This window comes from Otolemur garnettii, unplaced genomic scaffold, assembly GCF_000181295.1.
Source record: "Otolemur garnettii isolate 467f Iridium unplaced genomic scaffold, OtoGar3 scaffold00013, whole genome shotgun sequence".
NCBI lineage: Eukaryota > Metazoa > Chordata > Mammalia > Primates > Galagidae > Otolemur > Otolemur garnettii.
Genome location: NW_003852408.1, coordinates 696015 through 706566, shown reverse-complemented (window position 1 = coordinate 706566; position 10552 = coordinate 696015). Strand labels below are relative to the sequence as shown.

At 52.1% G+C, this 10552-nt stretch overlaps 1 protein-coding gene across 1 annotated transcript in view; it reads left to right on the top strand.

The window, feature by feature from the left end:
- NEU2 (neuraminidase 2) overlaps positions 1–8322 on the top strand; it is a 14199-nt gene extending 5877 nt beyond the window's left edge. The window contains exons 3-4 of the mRNA XM_003785056.3: positions 5191–5395; positions 6552–8322. Coding sequence (XP_003785104.1) covers positions 5195–5395; positions 6552–7490 — 1140 coding nt within the window. The 5' untranslated portion in view covers positions 5191–5194 and the 3' untranslated portion in view covers positions 7491–8322. The remainder of the gene's footprint in view (positions 1–5190; positions 5396–6551) is intronic.
- The last annotated feature ends 2230 nt before the right edge of the window (positions 8323–10552 follow it).

Genomic DNA, 10552 nt, shown 5'->3' with positions numbered 1-10552 from the left:
AGCACCAGCACCATGTGGGGGCTGTGTGAGAAGTGGCTTTCTCGTGTGCTGTGCTTGGCTCTGGGCTTGGCACCAGCAAGGCCACAGCAGTGCCAGCCACCGCTAGCCTTAGGTGGGACCATATACATTTGCTGATGTTTGGCTAACCATTTTTTGATGTGGAGTTTCTCAGAGTTTAACCTGTCATTGCCACCCCTCTGTCTGGCTCCTGGAGTGTGAGGCTGGTTGTACTGAGGCCCTTGCCCCAATCCCACCTGGTGAGTTGGGTTCCAGCTTATCCCTTACCTCTTTCCCTTCCATCCCCATGTAGGCTCAGCCCCAAGCAGTGGAAGGGGCCTGTGCAGCCCCTCACCAGCTCCCTTCTTACCAGGTGGGGAGATGGACCCCAGGGGGGCAGATTTTTTTCTTTTTTTCTTTCTTTTTTTTAAAATACTCTCACTCTGCTGCCCAGGCTAGAGTGCCATGGCCTCAGCCTAGCTCACAGCACCCTCAGGCTCCTGGGCTCAAGCGATCCTTCTGTCTCAGCCTCCGGGGTAGCTGGGACTACAGGTGCATGCCACCATGCCTGGCTGATTTTCCTTTTTTTGTAGTGATGGGGTCTTGCTTTTGCTCTTGCTCTGGCTGGTCTCGAACTTCTAAGTTCAAGTGATCTTCCTGCCTCAGCTTCCCAGAGTGTTGGAGTGTTGGGATTATAGGTGTGAGCCCCTGTGCCCAACCAGGAGGCAGATTCTTGCCAGTGACATACAACCTATTAGAAATAGACCTAAGACTGGAATTCCATTTCTTGACTCCCAATTCAGCTCTCTTTCTAGTACATCAGCCTGCCAGTGTCTGGAGCCAGAGCTGGGTCGTGGTGGGCCAGCTGTCACCAGGGAGTGCTGAGCAGCTCTGGGAGTTTGAAGAGGTGCAGGACAGTGGTGTTTCCAGAACTCCTCTTGGAGGAGATGCTGCATGGGCTTAGGCCCAGCTCCATCACTTAAGGGTTGAGGGAACTTGGTCTTCTCATCTGTATGGTGGAGTCACAACAGTTTCTAACTCATGAGCTATTACGAGGATTAAATGAATCAATATTTCTATCTCGTATTTTCAATTATAAAATTATAAACTACAGTTTACAAACATATTTAGAAAACAGTGGAGAGCACTCAGAGTTCCTGGCACTTTGTAAGGGTCCTATGAACATTTGGTATTATTATTAGGGGGGGAGTTTGGACCACGGCTGAGGACAATAGGGAAGAGTCCTGGAGGACCTTTGAGGTCCTCCTGTTCCTCCACCCCCTCCTGTGCCCAGCCTTGTCTCTAAATATACACGGGACAAATGCTTAGAGAGACCAGCAGGATGCCTTGGGGCAGGGCTTGGCAGGGGTTCACAGCTTCCCGCCTCCATGCCAGCGTCTCTTTCACAAGGGACAAGGGGCATTGCTGTAAGCCTTGTTTACAGAGGCTGGGGGTTTCTAAGTCAGATGAAGCAATCCCCGTAAGGTGCTCAGACCAGTCCTGGTCCCAGTGAGTCCTGCCTAGGGATTTGGCAATAATAGCAACCCTCCCACCGGAGGTAGAAAGCAAACTTCACAGGAGAGAGGATGTTGGTCTGTTTTATTCAAGACACATCCCAGCTACCTAGAACAATGCCAGGTGTGTGGTAGGGGCACAGCAAAAACAGGAAAGAATAAATTGGTCTTTTCCCTCAAGGAGATTGAAACCTAAAGGAGGGGTCTGGAAAACAGCCACGGGCACTGCGAAGATCAGTTCTGGGCAGCTCAATTTGCAGGTCCGCCAGCCGGCTTTCCAAGTCACCTTGGTCCTATTGCCCCATCTCTAAGAGTCAGGCACCTTTCATCGCCATGGCCCCTGCTTCATCTGCCTGTAATTTAATCTCACCTGGAGAATTGCAACACACTCACCTTCCACACCCTCCTCCGTGAAACTGAAAGAGGGACTTCCTAAAAATAAATTAGTCAGGTTGGATGGCTTGCTCCCTGCCTAAAAGTGTTTGAAATCTTCTCATTGCCTCCAGGCTAATATCCAACTCCTATGACCAAAAAGCACACGCAAAGATGCTCGGCATCCTTAGTCATAAGAGAAATGCAAATCAAAAACCACCATGAGATGCCTCTTCACACCCACTAGGATGGCTAGAACCAAAAAGACACAATAACAAGTGTTAATAAGGATGTGGAGAAATTGGAACCTTCCTACATTGCTGGGGAAAATGTAAAGTAGCGTAGCTGCCTTGAAAAATTGTTGGGTAATTCCTCAAAAGGTTAAATGTAGAATTACCAGGTTGCCCAGCAATTCCTCTCCTTGGCAAATACCCAAGAGAATGAAAAACGTGTGTCCACACAAAACTTACACACAAATGTTCATAGCAGCTTTAATCACTATAAAAAAAACAAAACTGGGAACAGCCCAAATGTCCATCAGCTGATGGATACATCAGTAAAATGTGGCTGTCTTAGTGCAATTGTGCTTCTGTAACAAAATACCACAGACTGTGTAATTTATAAGTAATAGAAATTTATTTCTCGCAGTTCTGGAGGCCGGGAAGTACAAGACCAAGTTACCCCAGCAGGCTCAGGGTGAGATAAGACGGCACCTTGCTGCGTCCTCCAGAGGAAAGGAAGGCTGTCCCTTCATTTGGTTGAAATGGGCAAACCTGGTTCCTCAAGCCCTTTCGCATACGTGAGGGTGTAGCCCTCAAACCTAACCACCTCCTAAAGGTCCTGCCTCTGGCAGTGAGGATTACTTGTCAACATGAATTTTGGAAGGGACATACACTTGCAAACCACAGCACTGATACATCCACACAATGGAGCACTTTTCAGCCATAAAAAGGTAGGAAGTACTGGTTCTCACTACAATCTGAACGAGGTGGAAAACATTACTAAGTGAGAGAAGCCAGTCCCCCAGAACCACATCTTGTATGATCACATTTCTGTGAAGTGTCCAGAACAGGCAGATCCAGGGAGGCAGACACAGATGAGGGGAAGGATGCAGAATTTCTTTGGGGATGACGAAAATGTTCTGGAATGAGATAGTGATGGCTGCATAACCTCATGCAAATACTAAAAAGCCACTGAATCACACACTGTTAAAAGGTGGGCTTTACAGTATGTGATGACATCTCAGCATTCAACACAGAGTGGATGGTCCGGAACTCTAGTCACTGGTTCTGGCCCGAGACCTCTCACCTGTGCCATCTTCTCTTTTCTCTCTGACACCAGCAGGCGGCCCTGTCACATTCACCTTTTGGAAGCTACTATATCCTTTCCGAGCCTGCTCATCAACCTCCAAGGCCCTGCTCACCTCTTTCCTTCTGAGTCTCCCAGAAATGCTTCTGTCTCGTCTTCCCCTCTGGGATTCTTGTGGCTTTCCTTAGCCAACCTCCCTCCCACTCAGGATGTGGAAGCTCATTATAGCAGGTACAGGAAGTTTTGACCCTGAGGACATTTGAGAGATAAACATTTAAATCTGAATTCTACCAGCTCTGTTGGTTTTCATCAAGGGCATACTTTCCAGAGCAAACGCCACAGAGCTTTACTAAACCGCTGATTACCCTTCTAGAGAACTGATCTAGATGTGTTGTGGAACTGCCCGTCTCTCCCCCATTTTCATTTTAGCTTTTAATCGTATTTGCTTCTTCCTTGTTGACAGTGCGGGCCTCATTGTGTCCTACAAGCCTGTGTTCTCAGAGTGTATGGCCAGCAGGGCCAGATTCCACCGCTGGGACTTGAGTCTTCCGCCTCCGCTCACGCCACGGAATATTTCTCCCATGTAGCTCTGGCCTTTCTGAGTTTTATTTTGTCTCATTGTCCTCATGATAATGTTCATTGTGGATTGAACACAAGACTGATAGATGACAGTTATTTCTCCAAATATTAATAAAGTTTTAAAGATACCATGCGTACCTGTAGGGGAAAAGGGCAGGCAGAGGGGACTAGCTGGCTTTTGTCCCGTCCCCTCCACCCTTTAAAGGCCACAGCTCAGGACGCTGGCTCTGACCCATCCTCCGGCAGGGGTCTCCCAGGGTCCGGACTGTGGATGGGAGGGGTGACAAGGGAGACGCAGCAGAGCAGGCTCAGGGAGACCCAGTGACCCCAGGGAGCTCTGGAGTTCAGCTGTTCCCAGAGAGGACAAGGGTTCCTATGTCCCAGGCAGGCCAGTCATCATGTTCATGCAGCCTCCTCCCCAGGGCTGGGACCGGGGTGGCCATTGTCACCCGCCATCACCAAGTTATCTCCATTCTCCTTGTACCCTTTTTAGACAAATACTTATAAAATTTTTATTTTCTTTGCCTGTAATTTTTCTTTTCCTAGCACTCTGGGAGGCCGAGGCAGATGGATTGCCTGAGCTCACAGGTTCGAGACCAGCCTGAGCCAGAGTGGGACCCCCATTTTTAAAAAGAGCTGGATATTGTGGCAGGCACCTATAGTCCCAGCTGAGACAAGAGAATCGCTTGAGCTCAGGACTTTGAGGTTGCTGTGAGGTATGATGCCACAGCACTCTACCAAGGGTGACAAAGTAGGACCCTGTCTCAAAAAAAAAAATTTTTTTTTTCTATTTTCTTGTACCTCTGGAGGCTCCCCCAGCCCTGTTAGCTGTCAGGAGCCACTGTGTCTTCTGTTCCACAGCCACCTCCTTGCTGCCTCAGGGGGAGCCCACACAGAGGAGGTGGGTGGGCCTTAGCCTCAGGCGGCCTGGGGAGCAGAGCCTTCAGAATTGAGGCTTTTTTTCTTTTTCTTCTAAGACAACTTTCTAGGGCTTTGGAGTTATAAAAAGATCCCATGTGTCACTTTCTGGCAGTTGGACAGCTGCAGAACGCCACTCCAAAGTGTGCCCGTCCTACCCGAGCTCTGTCATGGGACTGATGGGTTGGGCAAAAGCAGATGAAGGTTATTGCCAATCTGCTATAAGGAGGTTTGTTAACTTATTAAAAAAATCTAATGCAAAATATGCCTTTCCAGACACCCCCCCCCCAGTGTCTCAGGGGTTGAGGGCTGCAACCACCCTGGGAGGTGAATGCAGAGTTGGAGAATAGGGCGTGAGGGTGTGAGGAGGGCGAACAAGGCCCCTGCGGGAAAGGACTGGCCCCCTGTCCACAGGGTGAGTGCCACCTGCCTTGGTGGGTGACTCTGGCCTCATCTCAGGTATGACAGAAGGTGACTCAACTCCTCTTCCTGCCCGCCTCAGCCCCATGGCATCTGGCCCTGTCCTGCAGAAGGAGAGAGTGTTCCAGTCGGGAGCCCATGCCTACAGAATCCCTGCTCTGCTCTACCTGCCGGAGCAGAAGACCCTGCTGGCTTTTGTGGAGAAACGGATGAGCAAGAAGGACGAGCACGCAGAGCTGATTGTCCTACGCAGAGGATACTATGATGTGTCAGCACACCGGGTGCAGGTGAGGCAGGGCATGGCTGTAACTGTGACATGGTGCCTTGCCACTCACCCCTGTGCTGGTCTGAGGGGGGAGCAAGTCCTGAATATCATGGAATGGGGGGAAATTCCATCCCTCAATGGCTGCGGTCTGGGGGATTGGAGGGAAAAGACACAGGAGTCTAAGAGGGGCTGAGGGCACCATCCAGGACAGGGCAGAGAAGGTGCCCTGTGAGCTCCCAGCCCTCACACAGGTCCAGTCCAGTTGGCCTGGTTGTGTCTATTTTGCTGTGTGACTGAGTGAGTTTCCCAACATCCTAGAGAACCCGAGGGAGAACCCCAGTTTAGTCTCAGGTAACTGGGGGGTTGTTTATGTCCTGAAGTTCCAGCCTGTAGATGGAGTAATTGATCTTGATGGAGGCACTCACACTGGCGCATCCCATTTGAAGGGTTTGATATTCTCTTTATCTCTCCTTTATGGTTGTTACCACGTAGTAGCTGAAGACTACTGACGCACAGACTCTGATGGAGCTGGGTTCGCATCCTGGCTCTGCCACTTACCAGAGGCTGGGCCTGGGCAGCTCCTCTACCCAGGCCCAGCCTCCTGCTCTAAAGCAGTGAAATGCACTTGAGAGCGCTTGTCCCCCAGGGCTGATTGGAAGGAGAAGCCTTGGAGGTTAGACTCTTGGCACTGCTCAGCAGGGCAGTCGTTGAGTGGGGACAAAGAGCAGAGCTACAGTGTATGTGACACAGGCTTGGGGACTTGGTGGCCCACAGGGAGCCCTCCTCTGCTGTGTGAGTGGGGTGCTTCCATCTAGCACGGGTCAGGCTGCTGCTGTCCACAGTGTTTCCAGGATGGTGGGCTGGCTGGGCTGGTGAGTGGAAGGAGCCAGGATGAGCTGGGGTGGTGCATGCCTGAGTCATCTTTGTGTCTTGGGGTCCAGCATGTGGCAGGGGCTCTGGTGGGAACAGTGGCTGCCTTGGAGGGAGTGAGGTGGGGCCCTGGCCTGCACTTTTGGGGGTGTGGTAGGAGGACACAGTTGCTGGGTGAAGGGTTCTCCCCAACAAACTTTGACTCTAACTCCAGGAGACATGCGTCCCCACCTGTCCCAGGTGTGCAGCCCCTGCGCCCGTCACTGGTTATCTAATGGTCGTGCTTCTCCCTCTCTCTCCACATTCAGTGGCAAGCTCAGGAGGTAGTGGCCCAAGCCCAGCTGGAGGGCCACCGGTCCATGAACCCGTGCCCCTTGTACGACGAGCACACAGGGACCATTTTCCTCTTCTTCATTGCCATCCCAGGGCAAGTCTCCGAGCAACACCAGCTGCACACCAGGGTCAATGTGACGCGGCTGTGCCAAGTCACCAGCACCGACCACGGGAGAACCTGGAGCCCTGTCAGAGACCTCACTGGCTCGGCTATTGGCCCGGCCCACAAGGAATGGGCCACCTTTGCAGTGGGCCCGGGGCACTGTCTGCAGCTGCACAACCAGACGCAGAGCCTGGTGCTGCCCGCTTATGCCTACCAGAACCTGCCTGGTGCCCAGGGGCCATCCCCCTTCGCCTTCTGCTTCCTCGGCCACGACCACGGGGACAAGTGGGAGAGAGGGGGCTTTGTGGCCCAGGACACCCTGGAGTGCCAGGTGGCTGAAATCAGGACTGAGGGTCAGAAGCTGGTGTACCTCAACGCGAGAAGCTCCCTCAGAGCCAGGGTCCAGGCCCAGAGTGCCAACGGTGGGCTCGATTTTAGGGAGCCCCGACTGGTGAAGCAGCTCATGGAACCGCCCCACGGCTGCCAGGGCAGCATCGTCAGCTTCCCCAGGCCCAGCTCGGGGTCAGGCTCCTCTGAGACGTGGCTGCTCTACACCCACCCGACTGACCCCCGGCAGAGGCTCAACCTGGGTGTCCACCTCAACAAGCGGCCCCCGGCCCCCGAGGCCTGGTCCGAGCCAGTCCTGCTGGCCACAGGCAGCTGTGCCTACTCGGACCTCCAGAGCATGGGGACTGGCCCCGACGGGTCCCCGCTGTTCGGGTGTCTGTACGAATCAGATAATTACGAGGAGGTCGTCTTTCTCATGTTCACCCTGAAACAAGCCTTCCCAGAGGAATTGCCGCCTCAGTGAGCCAGCTGGGCCGGCGAGGAGGGCCCCTTCCTGCTTCCATGTTTTCTCCCGTGTCCTCTGGACTTGGAGGCCACCCTTGTTTCCCCTCATTAACAGTGAGTGCAGAAGTCGGCCTCGCGGCTCTTTCCCTCCCTCCTCCTTGCAGTCTTTCTGGAGGATTCTATTCATCTTTTCAGCCCAGAAACTGAAGGAGCCTGGCTTCTGAGTCCCTGGGTGGAAAGGTGCCACGAACCTGCCTGTCCCCCACTGCCAGCTCCGTGTAGGTCTTGGTGAGTCACCTGGTCCATCCCGGTTCTTGTCTCATCTGGCTGAAGAGAGGGAGGGTACTGCACCTGTGTGCTGCTTGCCAGAAAGAACGGGCAGGGTCGGGGATGAGGGGATGTATAACTGAGACCTAGCAGGCACAGTGGGCACACTCTGGGTGAAGGGCACACTTACAACTCCGACTTTAAGTATACAAAAGCTAATTATGTAACCAAAACATGTGTCCCTGTAATATTCTGAAATTTAAAACACACATGTTTAAGTGAGTGTCCTACCACAGAGGGGGAGCAGCGGCTTCCTGATTGTCTTGAGGGGTGACACCCCCGAGGGAGCCTGGCCTGGGTGGAGGAGGCCAGCACCCTTCTGACTCCTGGGCACCTCCAGCGGCTTTGTTACATGTCCTGTGGAAGAATGAGCTTGCTCCTCACCCACAGTACCTCTCTAATTGACTGTCTCATCTGGCGGGACGGGTGACAATGGTCATAGGTCCTTGCAGCTGAGTGGTGTCTCCATCTGGCCAAGCCATGTGTACTTTATCACACACAGGTGTGTCTCAATAAAAACAAAAGTTGGACTGAATAGTGGATTTGCTAGTTTAAGTTCCAAAGCTGTATTTTATGCTTGGTTTTAAAATTTTGAAATAGAATTTTTAAAAACACTTTTAATTTTGAAATAACCTTAGATTTAGAGAGAAGTTGCAAATAGCACAGAATGTTCCTGTCTACCCCACACCCAGCTCTCCTTGATGTTACTGTCTCACCTAAGTATGATACATTTGTCAAAACTAAGAGGTTAACATCAGTACATGGCTATTTACTGAGCTCTGAGCTTTCTTCAGATTCACCAGCTTTCCCACTAATGCCCTTTTTCTGTTCTAGGATCCAATTCAGGATACATTCAGTACATTTAATGAAACAGAGTCTTTACTGTAAGAAATTTATATCCTTAGAGACACATACAACTCCAGCAGACCCTCCCCTCTGCCCAGTTTTTCCTAAAAATCACCTCTTAAACAAATAGATAAATAAGCAAACGCAAAGAATGTGTGCTGCCTTGGTGGGATAGTGGAGAGCATAGCTGCCTTCCGAGGAATGTGTGCTTCAGGGCCAGCTTCTTGGTGTGCAAATGTCAGAGGCAGTAGTTTAGCCTCTGGAGCTCAGGAAGGTGGCCCCCCAAATCGGTGACACAGAGCTCCAGGTCCAGGCTGTGGGATGTTGTTGGGGGCTACCTTGGTCAGTGGTGAGCCCATTGGCATTGCCCAGGACATCTGGGGGTTGGAGTGTGTGTGCATGTGTGTACCCAGGAGCGTGACCACTGGATGTCCATTGCCAAGTCCAACCTGGGCGCTGGTGGACAGCCCTATTCAGCCAGGCCAACAACAAAGGTGACACAGCAGGCAGGAGGGATGTCCGGGCCTCACCAATATGCAATATGCTCTCCTTAGCACAGACCAGGGAAAACAGGAGCTTGGTTTGGGGAGCCCCATGGCCCTGGTTCTTGCAGATATTTGACTCAGCACGGCCATCACCCGTCTCGCCTCTGAGCAGTCACCCAGCTACCCAGACTCTTTAGATGCCACCTTTAATTTTATCTTCTGATACAGCCTTCCAGCTGGGCTGGTCTCAGGTGATCTACTTTGTTTTGTGGCCTGGGTGGGACAGTGGGAGTGACTTGGACTCCTGGAGCTTAGGAGGCCAGCCCTGGGAAGACACTGGGGAGGGGCAGGGCAGCTGGCATATCTGCTACTGGGGAGGGGGCCAAGGCATGGTTGGCTGTGCCCTCCTTGACAACGACATCCATGTCCTGATCCCTGGAAACTGCAAATGTTACGTTACATGGCAAAAGGTGCTTCGCAGATTCGATTAAGTTACTCTTGAGATGGGGAGAGTAGCTTGGATTCTCCAGGTGGAACAAACATATCATCACAACTGTCTTTATAAGAAGGAGGCCAAGGGGGAGTTGACCGGGGGGAAGGCAGGGGAGTGGGGGGCTACATCTGCCACTCGGAGCTTGGAGCTGAGGAATGCAGCTAAGGAAGTGTCCCTGAGTGCCTCTGGGGAGTGTGGTCCTGTGGACAGCTTGACTTCAGCCCGGTGAAACTGGCTTCAGACTTTTGTCCTTCAGCACTTCAGAATAAAGGTGTGTTGTTTTAAGTGGCCAAGTTTGTGGTGATTTGTTGTGATGGCAACAAACTAGCACAGCCTGCCCCTTCTTGCCTAAGTGCCTGCGAAGTGTGTGCTGAGGAGTGAGGACGGTGCATCTGCAGCTGCTCTGGGCCCGGCTCCACACCCCCGTCCACCTCCAGGCCATGATGCAGACCCTTCTGGACAGGTTAGAGGAGAAACATAAAGAGAAGAGAAAGATTAAAAAGGGGCCATTTTAAAAAAAAGGGGGGGCCATTTCTGTCATGTCCTCATTTAAGTCTTCTCTTTGGTCAGCCCAACATCTGAGGGCTCAAGGAAAATGACGAGGGTATTGGCATTTATACATAGCCTGGTGAGCTGTGCTGTCAGCCTTTCCTGAGACTGCAGCGTCCTCTGTCCCACCAGGGAGTCCAGGCCTTCCGCATCTGAGAGGAGTCCAGCCACCATGGCCAGGGGAAAGGGCAGACCCACTCTCTGGGGAAAGTGGGAAGTCTGTGTTACCATGGTGACCTTCCACTCCTGCTAGCTGCCCCATTGAGACCTGGACCATTTCCCAAGTTACTGTCTATACCCGGCCCACCACTGACCCTTGAACACAAGACTGAGCTCAGCGGTGCCTTGAGAATCCTTAATCCCCATCTGGGCTTTTCTTTT